The sequence below is a fragment of the Candoia aspera genome, chromosome 1, assembly GCF_035149785.1.
Source record: "Candoia aspera isolate rCanAsp1 chromosome 1, rCanAsp1.hap2, whole genome shotgun sequence".
NCBI classification, from domain to species: Eukaryota; Metazoa; Chordata; class Lepidosauria; order Squamata; family Boidae; genus Candoia; species Candoia aspera.
This window is the reverse complement of record NC_086153.1, coordinates 281292139-281318138: the sequence shown is the minus strand read 5'-3', so window position 1 is coordinate 281318138 and position 26000 is coordinate 281292139. Positions and strand designations below refer to the sequence as shown.

Here is a 26000-nt window from a genome sequence, read left to right as displayed (position 1 = left end):
CCTTCTCATTTCACAGGTCCTGAAAATAATGTAGGAGAAAAGCAGGGGGAAAATAGGCAAATTTTCTACATGTGGGCTAGTAAAACTTAAACTGGTTAGATTGTGAGTAAGCGATATTGGGAAAGGATATATCATTATAGGCTGAGATAGCATTTTACTTCCCCTTTAGTCATCCTGTAAGCCAAGTGTTCCAACTGGTATGTTTAGTGTGATTTCTGAGCCCTGCCCAGTTTTGGAGGTAATAACCCTCACTCACTTTGTATGTCCTAATTGTAAATGGATCACAAAGCATTGGTAACATTTCCCCATCCAAATTATTTTTGTATACCTGTTGTCAAATGTAAAGGTGAAGCATCCATGACTTCTAAATCATTGCTCATGAGTTATTTATATATCTGGATAAAAGTGGAATATATGTCCAGTTGCATCAAAATAAAGTGGATACGCCTCGAGTGGGGATGGGAGAGAAGACTGAAAGGATCTTTGTATGTAGAGTCAAAGAGAGAGTGCTCTCCTTCCTTCTCCAAAAAGAAGCTTGAGTTTAGGGATTTCTACATTTTTTTTTCTGTCAGAAGAGGATGTGCTGAAGCAAAGAAAAAACAGAAATTAACAGATCAATCCTATGTAAGCAAAGAGGAAAGCGAAGCTGAACAGAGTTTCTGCTCTAAGTGAAACAGGATTGGTCTTTTTTTTCTTTTCATGCCAAATGATCCATTGTCACTTCTACCTCCTATTAACCACTCCATGAGGACAATGTACTACTGTACCTCTACTGTGGTTGTAGAGCTGGCATGGATTAATACCTATCTATGAGCTGTTGAGTGAGTGAGGTGATCTGGTCCTATCACCAACATACTCACAGCATCCTCTGTTTAAGGACCTTAAAATGAGCAGGGACATGGTACAGTACATGAAATTTTCTGTGGATGACTAGGGCCCCTGAAATAGCTGCCAATGGTAGCCCACCAAGAGAGTAGTACTTCATTTGATTCATAGATTCAAAGGCTTGGTTTACATAACATGTTAAGCCATCATGTGTTTGGTCTTGGCTTAGCATATTGCATGAATCCAGCCATTGCAGTTTGTAAACTGTGGTTTATTGTGAGTGTATCTAGCCTGTGATAGCTTATTCAGCAAACTGAATTATTCAGTGTGATATGTGAATTTGGTCTGAATTATCAGTTATATTCTTTATAAATTATAGGCCATTATGTTTCTTCTAACCTTTTCTCCATAAAATATGAATATTGATTTTTTTTTCTTGGAGTGTGGGAAGGAGGGGAGATGGAGAGATTACAAAAACTTTATGGGAAGTACTATTGTATACTCATATACATATTGTATATGTAGTAACATATGGCTGCGAGAGCTGGACCATAAGGAAGGCTGAGAGAAGGAAGATCGATGCTTTTGAACTGTGGTGTTGGAGGAAAATTCTGAGAGTGCCTTGGACTGCAAGAAGATCAAACCAGTCCATCCTCCAGGAAATCAAGCCAGACTGCTCACTTGAGGGAATGATATTAAAGGCAAAACTGAAATACTTTGGCCACATAATGAGAAGACAGGACACCCTGGAGAAGATGCTGATGCTCGGGAGAGTGGAGGGCAAAAGGAAGAGGGGGCGACCAAGGGCAAGGTGGATGGATGATATTCTAGAGGTGACGGATTCGCCCCTGGGGGAGCTGGGGGTGTCGACGACCGACAGGAAGCTCTGGCGTGGGCTGGTCCATGAAGTCACGAAGAGTCGGAAGCGACTAAACGAATAAACAACAACATTGTATATGAGTTTTAACTATAACTTCATTGTTTTATTCTGGGTCTAATCTAACCAGGTCAGGGTGACTACAGCAATAACTTCCCTGAACTTTTGCCTGTTTTTAGACTTGCACTTCTTTTAACATGGTGAAATTCTTGGAAACCTAACCAGTTTTTATTTTGGGGGGCTGAATGGGAAAATGTGCTTCAAACTTACACCATCCTGCAAGCAAGTTTTATAACTTTTGACCTTTGTCCTAAAGACCAGCAGTTTGAAATAAAAGGAATTCATTTTCAGGAGGATTTTGGCTCTGATGTATGGAAGTGCTCAAGTTTGTGGTTTTTATCTCTACTCATTTTCATAAACAACTTCCTGGGAAGTTGCTAACTTCCTCTTTTTACAGAAAGGGAAATGTGATATCAAATGATTAATTCAGAGTCGCTCATTAAGGTGCAGGAGATTCAGTTCCCAGAATTCTTCAATCAATATAGCTACTGTTGAAAATTCTGTGAGAGGAAGTTCACACAGTTGGGGTGTGCTTAGATTGAGGAAGGGGGTTCCCATCACTATCTCCAAGCATTGTTCAAGCATTTGTATAGTTTCACTAGAATTGGATTAAAAAAGGAAGACCTGCATATTATTACATACCAATGATAACTGCTCTCTAATCATCTGGAGCCAATTTGGTGTAGTGGTTAAGGAACTGGGCTAGAAACTGGGAGACCTTGGGCCAGTCACTCTCTCTCAGCCCTTGAAAGAAAGCAGTGGCAACCACTTCTAAAAATTTGCCAAGAAAACTGCAGGGACTTGTCCAGGCGATCACCGGGAGCCAACACTGACTTGAAGGCACACGCGTGCACATACACAAATCATCTGATCAGTTGCCATCAAATCATCTGATCACTTTCAGAAACTTGGAGGAGCAAGATAGATTCCTGTGGGATCATATCGCACAGCTGCCAGGTAGAATTCCTCTATGGCTACTTTCTGGCTGAGCAATGCTGCTCCATCACCACTGTCTGGAACAGTCTCTGGAGATAGGAGGGGAATCATTGTAAATCATCAGATCCCAATCCACAGAGCTGTTTCGAATGATCTGATGAGTTATTATATCAAATATCAATGGCATATCAAAGACAATAAAAAAGGTAACACTTGCCCTGTTCCTCTCTCAGATGGTCATTTGTCAGTGCAACCAAAATCAGTTCAGTGCCAAAACCAGGCTTGAATTGAGACTGAAATTCACTAGATAATTGACTTTTTCCAGGTGCACTGCTAGCCAGACACTGTTCTCTAGAGTGTTTTACCCCAGAAAAGAGTTATTTGCATTTGGGTGAGAATGTTCACCTTCTTCTGTGTGAGGTAGGCGAACACTTATTGTCTTGTCAGCTTCACTGTGAACATTTTCAGTTGTTGCGATCCAGTCAGACTCACGGAGCCATGGTGTCACATTCAGATCAAATGAAACTAATCGTGCCTTTGAAATACCTTGTGAAACTGTCAAAGGGCTGATCTATGAAGATTCTACCTGCCCTTTGACCACTTGGAAAAGCTCAGATGACCTTTTGGTAGATACACATCAGGGTTGCAGATTTTGGTCACTTTTGTTTCAGTGCTTACAGTCCTTTGCACTTTAGTCTTCACGCAGGCTACTTTTGTTGTTGTTCAGTCGTTAAGTCAACTTAACGACTTCTGCAAAAGTTTTGGAAAGGCCACTGGTTCAGAGCACCTAATGTCTGTTTTACAACACTTTAATGAGATACGGCATTAGTGGATTTACTGAAGAAATTTTACACTATTTATAATAAACAATAAGTCTCCTAATGCAACTAGTCAGTCAGCAGTTTTATTTTCTTTTTTTATCAGTTTTCACCTAAAAGCAATCAAACAAAGAAAGCTAACCTTGAGGGCACACAGTGAAGGTTAAAACCTACTGTGGATTACTTACTGTTGCAAGGAGCCAAAGCAGGAAGTAACTGGATGGTTTCATAAAGCTAAACTTCAATCTGCATCTGTGATATTCACATACTTGAGCTGAAGTGCACAATTGACAGAGGAGATACCATTCTCTGATTTATCATGGAGAAAATTTGTACTGCCCGTGCTTTGGTGGAAGGAACATTTTATGCAGGTATAGAGAAAGGTGTGGGAAGAACATGTCAGATTGATTATGGAGCTCAGTAAGTTATTGTAGACTGGTCACTATTTATGTAAGACCTGATCTACTGTAACTCTAAAGTTTAATCTGTTTTCTGTTTACCGAACAAAGCTTTATAGGTATGAGCATAGCTTGATTCATGTAATGAAATCTGTTTGGAATAAGAATAGTCCAGAAATGACTAAAATCTTAAAGAGTAGTTGACATAGTTTCCCATCTCCTGAACATTTTAAAAGGTTACATTTTAAATTCACAATTTAATTTGTTTTTTAATGTTGTGGTTAGCCACCTTGAATGTTCTACAGTCTTGTGCTCAGAACGGCTGTTTTGGCTGCATAGGGAACTGAACTAGAATAATGAAAGTTAGGCCTGATACAGGTATGACGTTTTACAAGAATCTCTGAAATATTTGAAAAGGTAGTGTCATGAGTAAGGATGGCGAGCAGGGGGCTCCCATCCAGACTGTCAAGCGCATGCGTAGCACTGAGGAACTGTTCAGCCATTCAAAGAGACACAGATCGGGACCGCCTTAACCCTTGGGGGTTATATGTCTGGGTTTTCCCACGCTTCTTCAGTTTGTTAGAATTCCTGTTAAGTACTAGCAATAAATATTAGAGACCAGTTCCTTGTCTCAGTGTGTTTCCTGGTTGTTAGGACAGGTAGACTGTTCCCCACTGCAGTTATATGGCCAGATAAGCCGTTTAATTATTGGTAGAGTTAGCATAAGAACAAAGCTGTTCCAATAAGCAGTGGTAGTAAGGGATTTTAAGGTTGCTTGTTATGGCCAACATCCTTTTGCTCCTTATGGTGGAAGAGTCATAGGCTATTTTACATTCCTTGTAGGAAAATTGGAATACAGTAGAAAATTTCCCAGCTAAAGTTTCCAAGCAGTCATCAGGGAAACTTGTGGTTGATGTCAGATATACTGAAGTCTGGATAAGAGTACCTTTCCTGATTGGCTGGGTTTTTTGGCACTTACCTAGATTGCTGGCACCCCAATAATTACCTACTGAATTCCATATCAACAGCTTCCCAACCTGGTGCCCTCTAGATCAGTGTTTACCAATTTTAACACCTTTCAAATCTGGATACCAACTGCAGAATTCTCCAGTCAGCATATCTTATTGCTAAGAATTATGGGAACCAGAGTCCATACATTTAGAAGTTGCCAAGGTTGGGAAACATTGTTTTAAATGATCTCAACATCAGCCCCAACCATCATGGTCAGTGGCAAGGGAAGATGGGAGTTATAATACCAGGTTACAGAAGGTTGTTTTATTATTTATTTTTAGCCAGAATGCTTGCTGTTTACAACTCAGTGTAGCCACAACACGTCATATAGACAGTTCTGCATCATGTAATAATAATAATTATTATTATTTATTAAATTTATGTGCCGCCTGACTCCCAATGGCTCTGGGTGTCTTACAGTAGTTAAAACATTTAAAAACAAAGAACAATAGAAAACACACACACACAAAACTATAATGTAGGTTGTTTTGTTTAGCATGCACACAAACCATAGTTTAGTGCACTGTGTGAACCTGGCCAGTCAGAGGAAAATGGGAACAGTGAGTTGCTTATATACATTTAGCTGCAGAGTTGATTGGGATGCCAGCGCATGCACAACCTTCCATAACTTAGTGCCATAACTTAGTGCCTGCCAGTTAGACTACTACACCCTTCGCTCTCATTCAGCATTCTTATCATTATAGTCTAGAACTTATGGAGGGCATCTGTTTGGGGAAAGATGATATGCATACCATATTAGTTACACAGCCAATGTATAACTAATACCCAGTTCTCTGTAACAAGATTGCTTTAAAAAGTCTCTCTGCTATATTTTAGTTTACAGTACATTTTAAGGCATCAGCCTAATGAGAACATCTTCAGACATTTAGAAAAATGCCGATCTTTAAAGTTCACTGTACAGTATTGCTTATGGTTCTATTACTAGACCCCCGTCAGGATTCCTAAAGATTGGAACAGACCAACATTCAATAGCCCTGGGAAGAGGAAGTGGGGAAGATGCTTCAGCTGTACGTTTAGAGGTGACAAGACTGCCTTAGTGCTTGAATTCTGTGGGTTGAACTACTGATTAATCTCTGCAGCTGGTGCGGGTCAACAAGGTGGGAGGCAAAAAATGAGGATGGGTGTGGCAGAAACCAATGGCAGAGGAGAAAATGAGTACAGTATTGCCATGTGTCTAACAGTCTGATTAGAAAGAGGTAAAGCAGCTACAGATGTAGCCAGTTGGGCTGTTGGCATTTACGTGGCTGAGAGAGATTGACCATTAAACAGTGGCCTAAGCTTTTCAGACAGAAGTTCCTTGGTGAGGTGTTTGGATATAAGAGGTTTTAGCTTGAGATCTCCGTGAATGATGCCTTTCAATGGAGAAAGATGGGTTAAACAGCTTTAAATAGGTAGTTGCACATGACCTCATAGGATCTATGACTGATGTTTCAGCATTTCATTTCTTTTTACCTACCCTCAACTGGAATGAAAGAAGAAAAGACACAAATTTGATATAATAGCACTGCTGAGGAATCTAGCCTCTCCTTGCAGACTATTTTTAAAATTAATGTCCCTGACTACCTCCAGTTGTTTTTAATAGAGACAAGGAAATATAGACATTTCCAGGAAGCTGGGATGGAGGTGAAATGATTAAAATGAATTTCCAGATTAAACCTGATCTTGCACTTGTCCCATATCACTCATGCTCATTTATGGGGCATTCAGAAGATCTTGTCTTCCCATACTAATGTTCTTCTTTCATCTTATTTCTTGTCACAAGATATATAGCTAAATGATGCGAGTGTATAGTATATGCCTAAAAGCTTTCAGTAAGTATTATCTGACAGGCATTGTTCTGGTCACAGCTCTTCCAGATTTTTACTGCTTTGAGCACCTCCATAAGGGAGCTTAATTTGCTCAAATGTACCTATTGAACACTAAGAACAACTGGTTGCCACAGAGAAATTGATCTGATGGGTTTCATGGGAAAAGAGGTGGAACAAATAGATCCAGAGTACTATTTCCAGAGTCATGTTTGCTCTAAGGGTTTCCTAGAGACAACTTGAAAACAGCTGTTGACATCCACTTGTTCTATCATATCTATGTTATAATTTGTATCCTTTGTTCAGTGTCATGCATGTTGCTACTGCTAGCCAAACATGTTTTTTGGTTGAGTGAATGGTGTTTACTTTGCTTTGAATTAGGGGTTTGCAAAAGCTGAAAAATGTCTTTGTGCACAAAACAAGCACATTATTGTCCAGAAGTTCAGCTGAACTATTCTGGGCAGATCACTGTTTGGCTGAGCCAAAGCCCAGAACATTTTGGTTTCAGATTTTGCTTAAGGTGCAGCCCACAGGGGTCTTACAAGGCAAGTTTAATGGGGCAAGGCTGATGCACCTTGCCTCTTCTGCCTTTTCTTCTTCTTTCTTCCTGTTGGTTGCATACCCAACCAGCAGAGCCACCCCTGCCCAATCTTTCTGGTACCTTTCTTCCCCTTACCTTGCTTGACCACTGCTGATAGCATTATCCCTTCCTCACTGTCTCCTGTCCTAGAACACCTCTGCTCAGAACAAATGTGTTTTGAGTCCTTGCCTGGATGACACATGTTGGTCTAGGCATGGATCATCCTAAAAAGTTATTCCAGGCATAGAATGTTTTGCACATCCCTACTTTGAACCTTTTGATTTTTTTTGAACTTTTTACTTTGAATTTGAAGAAAATTAAAGCAAGTCTAAGAGTGCCAAAGTATGATCTAGAAAACATCCCATCTGAATTTAGAGATCACCTCAAAAATAGATTCGATGCGCTAAACACTGATGACCGAAGACCAGAAGAGTTGTGGGAAGACATTAAGAACATAATATGCGAAGAAAGTGAAAGACCATTAAAAAGGCAGGAAAGAAACAAAAGATTCAAATGGATGTCAGATGAGACTGTGGAACTTGCTCTTAAACACCAAGTAGCTAAAGCTAATGGAAGAAAGAATGAAGTAAGAGAGCTAAACGGGAAATTTCAAAGGGCAGCTCGAAAAGGTAAGGAAAAATATTATGATGAAATATGCAAAGACCTAGAATTAGAAAATCAAAGAGGAAGAACTCAGTCAGCATTTCTCAAGTTGAAAGAGCTGAAGAAAAAATTCAAGCCCTGAGTTACTATCCTTAAATATTCTATGGGCAATACATTAAATGATGTGGGTAGTATTAAGAAAAGATGGAAGGAATATACAGAATCACTGTATAAAAAAGAATTAGTCAATGTTCAGCTATTTCGGGAGGTAGAATATGTTCAAGAACCATCAGTACTGAAGGAAGAAGTTCAAGCTGCACTGAAGGCATTGGTGAAAAACAAGGTTCCAGGAATTGATGGATTACCAATTGAGATATTTCAACAATCAGATGCAGCAGTGGAAGCACTTACTCTTCTCTATCAAGAGGTTTGGAAGACAACAACCTGGTCAACTGACTGGAAGAGATCCGTATTCATACCCATTCCAAAGAAAGGAGATCAAACAGAATGTGGAAATTATCGAACAGTTTCATTAATTTCACATGCTAGCAAAATTTTGCTGAAAATAATGCGACAACATTTGCAGCTTACATTGACAGAGAACTACCAGAAGTCCAGGCTTCGATTTAGAAGAGGACACGGTATGAGACATATCATTGCTGATGTCAGATGGATCTTGGCTGAATGTAAAGAATACCAGAAAGATGTTTACCTCTGTTTCATTGATTATGCAAAGGCATTTGACTGTGTGGACCATAACAAGTTATGGTTAATATTACAAAGAATGGGAATTCCAGAGCACTTAATTGTACTCATGCAGAACCTGTACACGGATCAAGAGACAGTCGTTGGAACAGAAAATGGTGATATCGAGTGGTTCAAAATTGGAAAAGGTGTGTGGCAAGGTTGTATACTTCCACCCTACTTATTCAGTTTGTATGCTGAACAAATAATTTGAGAAGCAGGAATGTATGAAGAAGAATGGGGTATCAGAATTGGTGGAAGACTCATTAACAACCTGCAATATGCAGATGATATGACTTTGCTTGCTGGAAATGAAGAAGACTTGAAGTACTTGCTGATGAAGATCAAAGATTGTAGTCAGCAATACGGCTACACCTGAATGTGAAGATGAAGATTCTCTGATTTTGAATAGGCAATCATTACACTCACAAATGGACCAATAAACAATGTCACAATAAATGGAGAAGAAATTGAAGTTGTCAACAATTTCATTCTACTCGGATCAATGATCAATGCCAAGGGAAGTAGTAACCAAGAAATCAAATGATGTATTGCACTGGGAAAATCTGCCTTCGAAGACCTATCTAAAGTTTTCAGAATTAAAGACATCAGTTTAAAAACAAAGGTGCCTCTGACTCACGCCATGGTCTTCTCAATTGCCACATATACCTGTGAAAGTTGGACATTAAAAAAAGGAAGATAGAAGAAGAATTTGTCCTATCTTAGAGTGAAGAACCACGCTGAGACGGTAGCTTGAGTCTAGTGATCAGTACTCATGACAGAATTGATGCATTTGAATTGTGGTGTTGGCGAAGATTACTGAAAATACCATGGACTGCCAGAAGAACAAACAAATCGGTTGTCAGGCTCTGCCTGCTGCCCAATAATACACAGACGCTAATTCTGGTGAAATCAGGTTCTGGTTTATTTAAGCAGAGTATGCGTGCCTAGTGAAAAGCTGAGAGTGGAGGGAGCACGCCGGTACGGGATTTAAATAGCCCGTGCCGGTCAGCGCTCCCCTGTCCTGGGATTGTGTAAGCCCCGAGCCCCGAATGTTCCGTTGCTGGTGGGTGAGGGGTCGCGGGGCCCCTGCTGGTGCCCCGGGCGTCTGCTAAATCTTCTTCCTCCGGCCGGTGATGACTTTAAGCTGGGCGATAATCTTCCGTGTTTCTTTGACAGCTCCGGGCATGCCTCATGCTCAGGCGTTGTCAGTTTCACCCTTTGCAACAATGTATCTTCTTGATTGGTTTTTTTCCAGCTTGAGTCGTTACCTTGTTGCCGGTGTCTGTTGCCTTTCTTTGTGAGTTAGTTGCATATCTTTTTAATCCCTCGGCCCTGTTCCCTTGTATTGTTATGTGTGCCGTTGCGCTGACACAATCAGCGCAACGGTGCTCATGACATACTGCCCCCCTTCCGAATAGTTAGCCTGTGGGTTTGTCGGGGTAAGCAGTGTGGAATGTGCGAATTAGGTCCGGTGCCTTGACGTGACGGGCGGCCACCCATTCTGGGTGGGGGAAGTGTTTCCACTTCACTAGGTAGTGCAAGGTGCCCTGCTCCTGCGTGAGTCAAGTACTTCTTTCACTTCGAAATGTTGCTGGCCGTCAGTCATCACCGGGGGGGGGAGGGGGGCGTGCTTGGATGCCACCGGGATGGAGTTGCTGGCTTTAGAAGGCTACAGTGAAATACCGGGTGAAGTCTCTTTAAATTGTGTGGCAGGTCCAGGCGTACTGTGACCGGGTTAACTATTTGTGTTACCTGGAACGGCCCAATGTACTTGGGGCCCAGTTTCTTAGAGGGTTGGGGTGATTTTATGAATTTGGTAGAGAGATAGACCATATCTCCTACCTGGAATGTCAGTTGTTGGCGTCGGTGCTTGTCTGCCTGTTCTTTGTAGGCAGTCTGCGCTTCTTTCAGCGCTTCTGTGATTACTGGCCACGAGTCTGCTATCTTCTATCCCCAGTCACCTGCGCCCATTGGGGGGGCCGGGGGTTGCGGCAGCTCCGGGATGGGGACGAACTCATGACCCGACACCACCTCGAATGGAGTTTTCCCCGTGCTCGTGTGAATGGCGTTATTGTAGGCAACCTCCGCAAATGGGAGTAGGTCCACCCAGTCGTCCTGGTGGTAATTGATGTAAGAGCGGAGGAATTGTTCTAGCGTGGCATTGAGGATCTCCGTGGCGTCGTCCGTCTGGGGATACCAGGCTGTGGATAGCACTTGTCGGGTCCTGATCAGTTTTAAAAAAGCCCGCCAAAACTTTGAAGTGAATTGTGTGCCCCTGTCAGTCACCAAGTGCACGGGACATCCATGTAACCTGTACACGTGTACGAGGAAGAGTTTTGCCAGCTGCTGGGCGGACGGGATCGATGCACAGGGGATGAAATGCGCCTGTTTAGAAAAGTAGTCTTTTACCACCCAAATGGTTGTTTTCTTTTGGCTGGGTGGTAAATCGACGATAAAATCCATGGAGATCTCCTCCCATGGCTGGGAGGGCTCCGCCACTGCTTGCAGCAGTCCCTGGGGTTTTCCCGTCAGTCGTTTGGCCATCGCGCACACTGGGCAAGATGCTACGTATGCCTTAACGTCCTTTCGCAGCGAGGGCCACCAGAACTGCCTCCGAGTCGGTGCAGGGTCTTTAGGAATCCGAAGTGTCCAGCCTGCTTGCTGTCATGCAATCTGCTGAGGATTGCCTGTCGCTGTGAGTCAGGGACGTATAGTCTGCCTTCCCCCCATGCTAGGTCTTGATCCATTGTAACCTTGCCAGGGTTGGCTAGTAGCCAAGGGTCGGATTTCAAAGCGGCGATGAGGTCTGCCCGTATACCCCCTGGTAGTTGTGGTCTGCGGCATCTGGGGCCGGGTTGGCTTGCGGTCGTTTGTGCCGTGGGGGTGGGCTGTCTCCGTGCGCTGCTCCGGGTGGTCGCTGCCATCCCCAGCTGGGAGGCGGACAGTACCGTCCCTACTACATCGGGGGTGGGCTCTTCGTCTTGGGGCAGTCGGGAGAGCGCGTCAGCCAGGAAGTTCTTCTTGCCTGGTATGAACTTCAACTGGAAGTTAAACCGGCTGAAGAACTGAGCCCATCTGACCTGTTTAGGGCTGAGGCGTCTGGGCATCCGGAGTGCCTCGAGGTTGCGGTGGTCTGTCCACACCTCAAACGGGTGAGTGGTCCCTTCTAGCAGGTGCCGCCACATCTCCAGTGCCGTTTTTACCGCAAACGCCTCCTCCCATACGTGCCAGCGCCTCTCCGTCTCCGAGAATTTTTTTGACAGGTAGGCGCATGGCTTAAGGATTCCTGCAGGGTCCTTTTGAAGCAGTATGGCACCCAGGGAGAAGTGAGACGCGTCGGCTTGTACTACGAACGGCCGTTCTGGGTCCGGGTGTGCGAGGGTTGGTTCCGTTGTGAACAGCGCTTTCAGCCTGTCAAACGCTGCTTGACAAGTGGGAGTCCAGTTCAGTACGGCCCCCGGGTTCTTGACTCTGCGCGTTTCTCCGACCCCTTTGGTTTTGAATAAATCTGTGAGGGGGAGGGCTATCTCCGCGAACCCCCTGGCGAAGGACCTGTAGAAGTTCGCGGAGCCGAGGAAGCTTTGAAGTTGGCGCCTGTTGCGTGGGCGTTCCCAATTCAAAACTGCCTGGACTTTCGCGGGGTCCATTTCTACGCCTTGGTTGGAGATTCGGTACCCTAGATAGTCCAAGCGCGATTTGTGGAACTCGGACTTGGACAATTTGGCGTAGAGCTTAGCCCTCCTTAATTTGTTTAGGACTTGTCTGACCAGCCGCTCATGTTCCTCCTGTGTCCTCGTGTAGATGAGGACATTGTCGATGTACACTAGTACCCCCTTAAACAGGTGTTCACGCAGCACCTCGTTAATGAGTTGCATTAACACCCCTGGGGCCCCCGCTAACCCAAATGGCAGTACCTTATATTGAAAGGAGCCCAGAGGACAGTTGAATGCTGTTTTCCACTCGTCCCCCTCCTTGATTCGGATTCTATAGTATGCCTCGCAGAGGTCGAGTTTGGAGAACACTCGCCCCGTTGACAGGTGGGCGAGCATGTCCTTTACGAGGGGCAGGGGGTGTTTATTGGAGAGGGATGTGGTGTTGAGTCCCCGATAGTCGGTACAGAGCCGTAAGGTGCCATCCTTTTTCTCTTGGAAAAGGACGGGCGCTCCGACGGGCGAGTTCGCTGGCTCTATGAAACCTCTGGCCAGGTTTTTGTCAAGGAACTCCCGGAGGGTTGCTAGCTCCTTCTGGTCATGGGGTAGATCTTTGGTTTGGGTAAGGGGACGTCTGGGAGTAGTTCAATAGAGCAGTCCGTCTTGCGGTGGGGGGGTAGTTGATCCGCCTCCTCTTCTCTGAAGATGTCTGCAAAGTCTGCATATTGGTCTGGTAGTCCTTCTGGGTTTGGGTTGTTGTCTTGGGCAACCGCCTCAGCCCTCCCCACTGTCGGAGTAGGTATCTTGTCCAGTGCTGGAGCTTGGTATGTGCCATCGTTGAATTGGATGGTATGTTTCCTCCAGTCGATGCGCGGGTTGTTGCTTGCTAGCCACGGTATGCCCAGCACTATGATGGGTCTCCCTATTTGGGTCACCACAAAGGTTATTTGTTCTTTGTGGGTGCCCATTGTTATGGTGACTGTCTCGGTCTGTTGCGTGGCTGGTTTCCCCCCCGCTGTTGAGCCGTCCAATTGGTGGAACGCCAGCGGTTTGGGGAGGGGGAGGCAAGGCAGATTGAACTTCGCGACGATGTTGGGATGAATCAGGTTTCCGGAGCACCCAGAGTCCACTAACGCCTCGGCCACAGTGGCTCTGGGGCCGTAGGTGAGTCTGATTTTCCCTGTTAGGATGGAGCTGTCGTCGCTCTGCCTACGGTTGTTGCACCCCTTCTGCACCACCTGCCTCGCGGCGTGGCTTAGAGCAGGCGGGGAGCGTTTCCCGCCGGCTGCTCCAGGGCATCGCTGTCGTCCCCGGCGAGGTAGGCGTCCATGTCCTCATCTGGGGCAGCTAGTGCTCCTGTCAATCGCTGGGGGGGTGGGGGTGCCTGTTTCTGCGTCGTTTTCGGTGCGGGTCTGGGTGCGCGGTCCGGTGCTCTGTTTGTGTAGCAATCTGCTGCTCTGTGCCCCATTTTTCCGCACTTTGCGCACGGTCCGCGGGCGAACCTCTGCTGATGGTCCGCGTGCCCGTTTGGTCCCGGTTGTGTGGGTTGTCCTCTCGGGTAGGGCGGGGATTTGTTGTTTCCGATTGACAGCAGGAACGTGCGGTGTGCGTGTTCTGCTTTGCCGGCGAGGCAAATCCATCCATGAAGTGAGGTTGGGTCGTCCTGGTAAAGTGCCCATTGAAGCACTTCTCGGTTGAGTCCCCTTTTGAACATATCGGTGAGGGTGGCCTCTGACCACTCGGTGATTTTGCCCGCGAGGGCTTTGAATTCCAGGGCGTAATCGGCTACAGTTCTTTTGCCCTGTCTCAGTGCTTGCAGTGCGCACTTCGCCCTCTCCTTCGCTAATGGGTCTTCGAAATAGTGTTTCAAGTTGGCGAGGAAAGTATGGAAGTTTGATAGGGCTGGGAACTTGGACTCGTATAGCTGGACATACCAGTCCACCGCCCTGTCTTGCAATTTGATGGCTACTGCCGAGATTTTTTCAGCTTCCGAATCAAAGTAGTGTTCATGGCGGGCCATGTATTCTCTGGCGTTGGTGACAAAGAAGGGCAACTTCGTGGGGTTCCCGTCGAAGGTAACTGAAAAGTCCCTTGGGAACCTCGCGTGCTGTGGGTCACCCCTCCATGTGCTTTGGCGCATGGGCTCCGCCGGCATGGGTGCACTCGCCGCTGCGACTTGCATACGGGCTTGCCCTCTCCCACTCGGGGTCTGGTTTGGGGTGGGTACCTGCGTTGGTATCGTCTTGTAGGGTCCGTTGGTTATTAGGGACTGTAACATGGCTCCTAGGTCCCGTAGTTGGGCTTCCATGGCTGTGAGCCTGGCTTGCGTGTCCCTGTCAGATGGCCGTGTTGCCGTTGGGAACGGGCCGGTCAGCGTCTCAGGGTAGGTGAGCTCCCAATTGGGGTAGGGTGACTCCATCCGGTATCCTACCCCGTCTGCCCAGTCACGGAGCGGTTGATCCGTGACCTCATCCTCCGCCGTGATTCCTGCGGCTGGACTGAAGCTCCAGGACCAGAACTGGGGTGCGGTGTGGGCCGGGAGGGTGCCCGTGGCTCCTGTGGAGTGCATTGTCTCCAGCCATTCCGGGGTCGCCTCCGTCTCTTGCGGGGTCTGGGGCTGGGGAGCGGTGCGGGCGGGGAGGGTGTCCGTGGCTCCTGTGGGGTACGTTGCCCCCGGCCGTCGTCGGGTCACCTCTGCCGCTGGCTGTCCGTCTCGTCCCTCTCGGGTGCGTCTCCATCACTGTTCCCGATTCTGCTTCTTGCCGTCTGGTTCCTCCCGCGGAGCGTTTCTGTCCGGTGGGGCTTGGCGAGGTTGGTTTTTGTGACTCTCAGCTTTCTGTCAGGCTCTGCCTGCTGCCCAATAATACACAGACACTAATTCTGGCGAAATCAGGTTCTGGTTTATTTAAGCAGAGTATGCGTGCCTAGTGAAAAGCTGAGAGTGGAGGGAGCGCGCTGGTACGGGATTTAAATAGCCCGCGCCAGTCAGCGCTCCCCCCTCCTGGGATTGTGTAAGCCCCGAGCCCCGAATGTTCCGTTGCCGGTGGGTGAGGGGTTGCGGGGCCCTTGCTGGTGCCCCGGGCGTCTGCTAAATCTTCTTCCTCCAGCCGGTGATGACTTTAAGCTGGGCGATAATCTTCCATGTTTCTTTGACAGCTCCGGGTGTGCCTCGTGCTCAGGCGTTGTCAGTTTCACCCTTTGCAACAATGTATCTTCTTGATTGGTTTTTTCCAGCTTGAGTCGTTACCTTGTTGCCGGTGTCTGTTGCCTTTCTTTGTGAGTTAGTTGCATATCTTTTTAATCCCTCGGCCCTGTTCCCTTGTATTGTTATGTGTGCCGTTGCGCTGACACAATCAGCGCAACGGTGCTCATGACATCGGTTTTAGAAGAAATACAACCAGAATGTTCCCTAGAGGCAAAGATAACTAGGCTTAGACTCTCATACTTCGGGCACATCGTCAGGAAAGACCGATTGCTTGAAAAGGACATCATGTTTAGTAAAGTCGAGGGCCAGCAGAAAAGAGGAAGACCTTCAATGCGATGGATTGATAGAATTACCGCAGCAATGCATGCAAACATTGGAACAGTCAGGCATATGGCGCAAGACTGAACAGCATTTCGTTCTGTTATACAAAGGGTCGCCATGAGTCATAAACGACTCGATGCTGACTAACAACAGCAACAACTTTGAACCCAGTGAACCTGTTTTGCCAAGTTCTGAAAGACTGGACTTAGTAATTCTGCTGAACTACTTGTGTTGTTTCTTTATCCATGTAGTTCCCATAGAGAAGTAGCCCCTACATCTTCGTTTTAATTTGTTTGCTTTGGTTTGACTACAGTGATAAGTAGGAGAAATCATGATTCAGTCATATGACACTAGATTAAAATATTGGCATTTCCAGGGTGATAGAATCTTCCAGAGAGCTCTTACCAGTTAACGTGTATCTATGTGTATGCTCTAAACATTTGGTGTGTCTTGGATATGTCACAAGAACATAAATAATGTTGCCTGCTTTTGATATACATTTTCTTTGTTTGACCTGTTTTAGTACTGAAGCTGGGGGACTTAATTAGGTGGAATGAATGAAGCAAAACATTCTCATTTATTTTATTGGAAACTTCCTGATACATTTCCATTTGACTTCTAAATATAATTTGCCATGTCTGAATTTCTGCAAGTGTTTTATATTGTAACCTACTTTGTTGCTTAAAAAATGGATTGGGAGAGTTGTTTTCATTTCACTGATACATGGCAAGGTTCTGTCCTTGTGTCCTCTGTATGATCAAAACTGGATTCATGCATTGCTTTAATCTATAGTATGGTTTGTTTAATTTTGGCTTATTTTATTGAGTGACCCATAGCTCGACCATCCATGGCTTTGGTGCAAGAATGAACTTTAAAAATAGTTAAGTTTCTCATCAACTGTCTTAAGGATCTATTTATTCAATCAATAAAAGCTACATTTTCCCTATTTTCCCATTGTTGCTACAAATGGGAGATTGCTTCAACAAAAACTCCTTCATCACCTAGCTCATTCACCTAGCAAACTTTTTTTTATGAGCATATTTTGAATCCTCACACTTGCATTTTGAAATGATGCAGCTCAAGGATGCTATTTGATTCTGCTGAAAGTAAACTAGGTGCACCTTATGGAATGAAAATATTAGCTGCATTGCAAAATTGTCAAGTTGACCATTTTTTCCCAACAAAATTCACACATTATGATGTCAGGTACTCTTTGTATTTATAAAAAGAAAAAGGGTGTAGCATGAGGCCAAGTTTGTAATTTAATGAGTCCTTCTATATGTTTCCTGAACATTTCAAATTTTTATTTTACAAAGTGACAGCAAGCATCTTTCTGTCTGGAGTTACTGACTACGGAACAGTTTTGACTATTTTTTAAAATTTATTTTCAACTGAAAGCTTTCCCCCCACCCTGAGTTCTTCTGTATTTCTACAACACATAAAAAACTCAAGAATGAGCCTGATTTTCAATTTGGTTCCACCAAAATGTATTGGACTACAGTAGCATTGTTCTGAGCCAATTTGGACAAAGGATGCTGATGTCCTATGAGATTTTAAAAAAAATAATATATTCTGATTGTTGTTGTTTTTAAACTAGATGATGAGCCACCTACAGCTAGAGCTCGGATGGATGTGAAAGTACAGCCCAATGAACCAGTAATATTGAATGGCTCAGCAAGTTTTGATGACAACGGAATTGTGAATTATGAATGGACTTTTCTTTCTGGTGATTCCTCAGTGGTAATGGAGGTAAGGCACATCAACTGTCTACTATGATTCCCTTATACATTGCATGAATTTTATTAAGTTTAAAGAGAAAGATAAAGGCTATGAAAAACAAAAAACTACCAAAAGAATAGAAGAAAAACTAAAAAGGTGTGAAAACACAAAATAAAAAATTTTTACATTACGGAAAGATGTGACTTCCGACATTTAACAGCAAGGATATACAATTTTTTTCCATAATCAATCTCTTACTCTATATTAAACCAAAATCACATTATTTCTATAAATCATTCCCCTTTAGCACATTATAAAAATCACTAAGTACAGTTACTCTCTCCCCTTATATTAAAATAAAGAAAAATCTGTTTAAAATCCTCCACGTCTCACTCAATAGATTATGGTGCCCCCTAGGAGCTTAACCAGTGGAAGTCAGATATGAAAAAGTTCCAAAATAGGTTTACACAAAGTGAAACTAAGATAAATAGACAGTTCCTGTCATGAGCACTGATGGTGAGCAGGAAGGGGCCCCTATCCAGGGGGGAAAATGCATGTGTAGTAGTGAGAATTTGAGCAGTCATTCAAAGAGACACAGAACAGACCCGCCTTGACTTTTGGGGTTTATCTGTATGGTTTTTCTCACGCTTCTTCAGTTTGTTAGGATTTTCTGTCTAATGTAGCAGTAATAAAACACTAGAGACTTATTCCTTGTCTCAGCATGGGAGCCCCAAATGTCAAGGCGGGTCTGTTCTGTGTCTCTTTGAATGACTGCTCAAATTCTCGCTACTACGCATGCATTTTCCCGCCTGGATAGGGGCTCCTTCCTGCTCACCATCAGTGCTCATGACAGTTCCCAAGGGAAAGTAGAAACAGAAAGCTGAAGGTTGAAATCAGCCAATTCAACATGTAGGAAAATGCTAATATCTTCAAATTTAATACCAAAATAATAACAGGAAGACAATTATTTACTCTCAGTCCTCCTTTATATTTGGAAAGGAAATGAATTCCAAAACTTTAAAACTATTTGTTTAAAAAAAGTAATCCCAAAAATAATGATAAGCACCAAAAGAGCCTGCTTCTCCTTGCTGTAGAAAGCTTCTCTTAGGGTACGCATACTTTAAAAAATATATAAATTTGCTGATTTAGAAATGGGGTGGCCGGTCTTACTGTCCCTTTAAGGCTACAGCCTGGCTTGGAAAATGGTGACTTCCCAGCCTCCCAGCTAGCTCTTACCAGTCAAACGCGAAATGCTGTTTGCGATCTGGCTGCAAGCAGCTGTCCAGAGGGTGTTTTCCTTCATCTGGAGAACACTCCTGGGTTTCAGGAAAACTGGCCTGAGCCCGAAAAAAATTGCCACGTCAGTTCCACCCACCGGCACAGCTGCTCAATCCTCCATGTCCCTACCAGAAGTCCCTAGGATTCCCTTATATAGCACTTTTAAAATCCCCACTTAAGCTGATGTAGCCATATGGGCTATAAAAAAAAAATAACCTTCAGGTTGTTATTAGGCTAACATAAAGATTATAAAATAGTTGATGATTTTTTTTTAATTCTCTGGAATCAGCAAGACCTTTTAGTAGAGAAAGTGATACACATGAGATAAGGACTTAATTCTCTGGTAGTACATTCCATCCATCTAACAGGTCTAAAATGCTGCTTCTTGCCTCTGCTGCTTTCACAAATTACTGTCTCTGATGCTTTTCATAGTCTTATTTTACTTGTTGCTTTGTTTTGTAATTCAGCTTACAGAGCACAATCCTGTCATGCATATTTTCTCCTTAAGCTCTTTCCTCTTTGCTAAAACCATGGATACATGGTTTGACTGTAGTAGTTAACCTAGCTCTATGAAAACACTTCCACTTGATGTAGAATTCTGCATTTCAAATGCACTTGGAAGCCTTTGCAGGTATGCAAAAGCTCCAACTGCAGATAACTGCACTGTACTTGTGGACAAGTGGCTCTTTGGTGATGTTGCTAGTGTGCCTTAGAGAGGGAAGGAGCTGCTCACGGCTCCTCAGATGTTGAGATCTACAAAGCAATGAAATACAAGGAACTCTGCCAGAATAGGGTTCCTGTGTTTCGTCATTAAAGGTATGTAGGTCTCAGCATCTAGGTGGGGGCTACCTGGCAACTTCATATTAAGCTGCTTGACAAAAGTTAACTTACTATCTAAGACTTCTCTGTTCAGAGTTGAACCTGTTTTTATTTACATATTCTAGAGATGTGAATTTGAGATTCTCCATGTTTCTTACATTGTTTGAGACAAAGGAGGTAGAGCCAGTTAAAATAGATTCGAGGATTGGTTACAAACCACTGCAAAGAAACAGCTCCATTGTTCAGCTTTTCTACAAACTTCAGTGAGTTCAGAAAGAAGTAGATGTTTCAACATTATGATAGCGGAGACAGATTTGCTATCTTTTCCAACCCCAAAGACATGAGAATGAGTCTCTGCTAAGCAGTCAGAACTAATAGTCTGATTCCTGTAAAGCACCTCTTAATTAGAACAAGGCCTTATATAACCCTGAAGAGATTTTGGTACTTTAGAAAAATATCCAGGCTACTTTTTGTTGTTGCTGAAACTAGGAAATTAGAAAATGTATTGCTAGATACATTGCTAGAATTGAAAGTTTCCTGATTCTGTTTTCTTTCTAAGAAATTTTGGGAAGTAAGGTAGCTCTTTTCCTAGTACCCATGTCTACAGAACTATACACACATATCTGGAAGTACACCACTGAACTCAGAAGGGCTTACTAATGAATGGATATGTACTGTAGGATTGCACCGTATGTTACATTTTCTTGCATATATACTGCTAACAGCTCTTTCAGCTGTGTCCTTTGTTTAAAAAGTTTATATTTTTTGTGTTAAATCACTGCAAAAACTATATTTTAGTATCCTTTTATTTTAAAAATAATCCTTCAATATCATTTTGAATGCTTAATATGAAATATTATCCAGCTTTAGAGTTAGGTTTGTAGAATATCTTATAGATTAGCATGTTCAATGACTTAAAATATGTAAAAGTTTTATGCTATGCCAAAGTTTGAGAAGGTTTAAGAGACGGGAACCTAGAGTTCAGCATCAAGTATCTACACATACACTTTATGTCTGTGCATGTGATTTGGACATGCACAAAATGAAGTCCCATTCTTGTCATGCATATTCACCCAACAAGAACACAATGCATTTAGCAGAGCCATTCCTCAATTCAGGCCTGTGCATGGATCACAGATTAGCTCAGCCAAGGACTTCAATTGGGGTGGTAGAACTAGGACAGTTTTGAAAAGATCAGCTTAAAAAAAGTTGTAAACATGATTTAATGTAACTATCAAATCTAATCTAAATACAGATTCTTATTTCTGGGAGACCATGCTTTTGAGTACGACAATATAATGTATGTAACATAGGAAGAGTTCTCACATCACCGAAGCACATGAAGCCTGATGTCTGAATAATTATAATGGCATTGGGCATCTCCATCCCCAGGCAAGTGTCCCCCATCAAAGCAATGCTATTGTCTCTCTCCCAGGTATACTGTATAAGTACATTTACATAACTGAGAGAGGTACAAAGTACAAAGATGGGACCAGGAATAAGATGCTCCTTTGTTTCATTCATTATATATTTTGTGTTGTGGCAAATAGCTTATTCATGGTCTGCACAATTTCAGTTTTTACAGGAGAACTACTCACCTAAACTGTGCAAGTCAAAGGACATCAGACCTGTATATACAAAAACATTACAGCAATTTTAAAAAAAGTCATTTCTAAATCTAACTATACAACTTGGACATCTTTTATACCTAGTTGCTGCATCTTATGAACTAACATGTTTAATCACTGTAGATGTGTTGAGGTTTATTAAGCTGATTTAGTATATTTATTTTGAATTTTACAGTTTTGTTATATTCTTTTGTAAATGGTTTTGAGAAGATCATCAACTTAAAAGGCCATAAAATAATAATATGTTTTTAATTTATTATATCATTATTCTTCTCAACTGGATATTGTAAATGTCTCGCTACAAAGACTGCTCTTCCGTTGTTTTGTAAAGTGCCTTATTCTGTATGGTAGTGAAGCTTGTATATGTCTAATACAATTTTGAAGGAACAAAAATGGATCACAGCTATGTGATAAGCTATGAAATATCCCATTTCCTAAATGTCTACAGTCAGTCAGTTAGATAGAGGAGACATGCCATTTTATTTAACTTCTGTTAGATTGTAAATTATTTACTGAGAGTTTGTAACATTGCTTGGTATAAAGAGAAATAACATGAGATTCATGATCCAATGCACAACCTAAAAGATTCTAAAGCATCTACTAATTCTGGAAATGTGCTACAAAGAATTCTGAATTTAATGATTCCTTGTATTTATGCATGATGGGGCAATAAACATTTACTGATGCTGTATAATGTGATAAGCAACCCTCAGCATTGTTTAGATAAAAGTCATAAAATGTGTAAATGTCCCCAATGGGAAACTTTGCAGTTCTTCATGAACCTTGATTTTTCTTTCTCAGAATTCTTATTATGATTCGCCATAGCAAGAGTCTTGAAATGTATCTTAAAACTTCAACTCTGAAATAGCAACTCTGAACAAACTCCAATATTTCTTAGACTAAAGTGCAGGAAACTAAGGAAAGCTGTTTTGCTTAGGTCATCTTTATTTTCGATCTTTTTCTTGTACTTTCAGAAAGAGAAAGATATTATGAAGCTTTCAAATCTGAATGAAGGGATTTACATCTTCCAATTCACTGTAACGGATACTGTGGATCAGCAGGACTCAATCGACATCACTGTCACTGTACTTAATTCTGATCAGACTGTGGGTAAGTCATTCGTAGATGTATAGTACCTTTTAGCCTGGAATCAAGACATGTCAATTATGGATTGTCAAGACACACTCAGGAATAATAAAGGATAGAAATGGGAAGACAATAAAAAAGATAAAACAACATTGATGGAGCATAGTACACTTTTCCTTTTTAAGTTAAAGCTCTTCTTGCCTTTTCAGTGTTTTAGTAATGCAAGAATAGTCCACAGGTGGCCCCAAAGCTATTCACAGCCTTTAACAATGTTATTGCTGATTTTTTGGTAGCAATAACATTTTACTAAAAATTGGTGCCATAGATTACTGCCACTTTGAGGTAGAAAATGCATAGACTGTACAGTAATCCCTAAAATATGCTTAATACTATTTTTAAAAAACATAGAACATTCTGTTTCCTTAAGACATGGAATTTGCCAGGATTGGTAGATGTGAATGATGTACAGGCAGCAATCTATGTGATAACCCATTAATGACTGCCAAAGACATAAACACTTGCAGCATGCGAGCTTGACTTTCAGAAAAATATTCAGCCATGATGATAGTGATTTTGATGTATGCGATTCTTTCCTGCCATCTACATAATTCTGGAAATGTGCTACAAAGAATTCTGAATTTAATGATTCCTTGTATTTACTGATGCTGTATAATGTGATAAGCAACCCTCAGAATTGCTTAGATAAAAATAATAAAATGTGTAAATGTCCCCAGTGGGAAACTCTGCAATTCTTTGTGAACCTTGATTTTCTCAGAATTCTTATTATTATTTAGTAATTGAGGTGGCAAGCAGATAGACAGATAGTCTGTTCTTGAGGTAATGCAGAGTGGATTGGTATCTTAATGCAAGAGCCCTAATAACGCAAAGACAAATGCATTTACTTCTTAGAGTCATTAAAGTTCCTCCCACAATTGTTTTAAAAACAACAAAAAGCTCTTCCATGTTTTCCCCATGAAAGTCATCACTTCTCTGTTTATTTTAGTGTTATAAGGGGCCTAAACCAAATAAGGAAAAATGGAGTATGAATACTTAAACCAAATAATCCTTGTATTGTGTGTTATGGTGTAAAACCAGTGATAGCCTTCCCTCACCTAATGGCAAGAAAGACCCTAACCTTTTGTTTGGGAATAGCTGGCCATTTCATTAGTCAACTATAGACTTTTTAACATTCTGCTGTAAGGTAACCTTAACTAGATCACTGGGCACTGACATCTTGTACTTGCCATTAAAATATATTGAGGGATTCTTTTGGAAGAATACTCCTTGACAGCTGGCTCCTCCCCTCTCTGTTCCGACTGGCAACACTGTAAAACCTGGGAAAACAGACTAGGTCCAATTTGTGCCTTCTCTGACACTCACTGTGAGAATTAACTTTCCTTGTTCTTCCTAGAGCATTGCTTGGCTCCTTTTAAAGTGGGACGGTGCCGAGGTTCCTTCCATCGCTGGTACTACAATCCAGCAGTCCAGCAGTGTCAACAGTTCATTTTTGGTGGCTGCAACGCCAACAAGAATAATTATGTAGGAAAAGAGGAATGCGACCTTGCCTGCAAGGATGTTCAAGGTTCGTATATTAGAGAAGATTCTTGCTTTATTTTAGAGATTTAAGTGAGGAAACCTAATCAATTCAGAATTATTTTGATGCAACTGAATCTTATAAATTTCAGTTAATTAAGCCACTCTGTTAGGCTGGTTTCAAACCATGCTAATATTTTAACCATGATTTATTGAGTAAGCCATAGTGGCCCAGATCACACATAACAAAAACATGCTTTACAATGCACAGTTACTAGGTTCAGTTTGTGAACTCAGCTTGCATATGTCTGAGTCACAGACAGAAAATGAGAGGCTTCACGTTGGACTTTTCCAAACTGGAACCTTTAGGGTGTGCTGGGCTAGAACCCACATAAATTCCCAGTTAGCAAGGCTGGAGAACATCTGTTAACATCAGTTAGCATCTGGAGGACATTATCAGGCTGAAGAAAAGGCTATAAAATCAGGAGAACTGTTGGCTTTTTACCAATGCAGGGGAGTATACGAATGGCATTTGTCTGAGTGAAAACTGTTGTCTCCATTGCCTCTCTATGTTTGTATTGCAGAAATAACTGGAAGTAGCTTCTGTGCATGCTAAGTGCATGCCAGAAGAGTATGTTGCTGGCTTACTCAAAGTATGGGTTGTTGTTTCTGGGCTGGCAGCTCTCCAATCCCTGATTAAAAAAAAAAAAAGAATTGGTAAACTGGTTGGATTGAATGTCTTGATGAGAGCTAGCTGAAAAATTGATTCTTAAAAGGACAGTAGTCTCACCACAATTTCCTTCTTTTCAGGTGCTGTTGAAAAACGCCAAGAACCAGGTAAGTTCTTCTGTATATTTCCATGATACCATTATAACTCCTTACTAACTTCCCGAGTGACATGAGGCTTAGTAGTACATCTTTGGTTGGTTTCTTATTCTGTGCTTTTGTAGCATTGCAATGAAGCACTTGCCAGTACTTTTCTGCTCTCCAGTTCTGCTGTGCCAGAGGAAGAGAAACATCTTCCACAAAGATAATTCATCTTTGCTGAGAACCATGAGAACTAACCCATATTTCTCATACAGTGTGCAATGGAAATTGCCTACCCTTCTATTTCAAATGTGAAGATGGCTGCTGCATTGATAGTGTTCTAGAATGTGATGAAACTCCAGATTGCCTAGATGGGTCAGATGAGAAACTTTGTGATTCATGTAAGTAGGTGAACCTCTAACTGAACAATAGAGATGGAATTGAAGACTACTGAGTGCAACTCTCTGCTCAGTACAAGAATCCAAATTTAAGCATCCCAAATGTATGGCTGTCTAGCCTTTGCTTGAACACACTGGGAAAGGGGAGCTCACCATTTCTCTGAGTAATTGGTTCCACTGTTGACGTGCTTTAAAATTAAAAGTGTTTCCTAATTTTAAATTGGACTCTGCATTCTGGTAAGTTAAAACCATTATTCTGAGCCCTGAACTCTGGAATAATAAGAGAATAAGGCCCTGACAATCTTCTGTGTGACAGAATACCATTGAGGTATTTGAAAAATCCAAGTATTCTTTTCTCAAGGCTAAACACTTCCAGTTCCTTCAGTCTTGCTTCATCATTTTTGCTCTTTTCTGAACCAGTTCCAGCTTCTCTAAAGTCTTCTTAAAATGTGCTAGCCTTAAAAACAAATCTTTTTCCATTAGCTTCATAGCACAGCAATATAATTTTCTGCCTCAGTTTGATCAGGGCCCAAACCTCATTGGTACAACTTAGGCCTCAAGGACAGTAAGTCTCAGGTTCAGTCTGCCAACACCTCTAGTAAAATGCATCTTGAGTAGCAAGTGTTGGGAAAATGTCTGAGGTTTGTTTGTTTCTAAAAAAGAGGCACTATATAGAGCTGGAAATGGTTCAGGAAATGGTTCCAAAATGAACAAGGACTATGAGGAGTATGGGGGACATTTTCCCTTGGGAAAAAGGGTATTAAAAGAGAATACTTTAGGAGCATCCTGTAATCTTAGAACTTGGGATAATCCAATGAAGCTGAATAATGCAGAAGATTCAGGACATATGAAAGGAATGCTTTTTCACATAGTGT

The 26000-nt window shown here is 42.4% G+C and overlaps 1 protein-coding gene across 2 annotated transcripts in view; it reads left to right on the top strand.

Moving 5' to 3' along the window:
• SPINT1 (serine peptidase inhibitor, Kunitz type 1) overlaps positions 1 to 26000 on the top strand; it is a 472802-nt gene that overhangs the window by 10100 nt on the left and 436702 nt on the right. For both annotated transcript variants that reach the window (XR_010066897.1, XM_063289936.1), the window contains exons 2-6: positions 17455 to 17606; positions 22276 to 22411; positions 23799 to 23969; positions 24731 to 24757; positions 25003 to 25128. Coding sequence is in view for 1 of the 2 variants with exons in the window: in XM_063289936.1 (XP_063146006.1) it covers positions 17455 to 17606; positions 22276 to 22411; positions 23799 to 23969; positions 24731 to 24757; positions 25003 to 25128 (612 nt within the window). In the remaining variant the exon portion in view is untranslated. The remainder of the gene's footprint in view (positions 1 to 17454; positions 17607 to 22275; positions 22412 to 23798; positions 23970 to 24730; positions 24758 to 25002; positions 25129 to 26000) is intronic.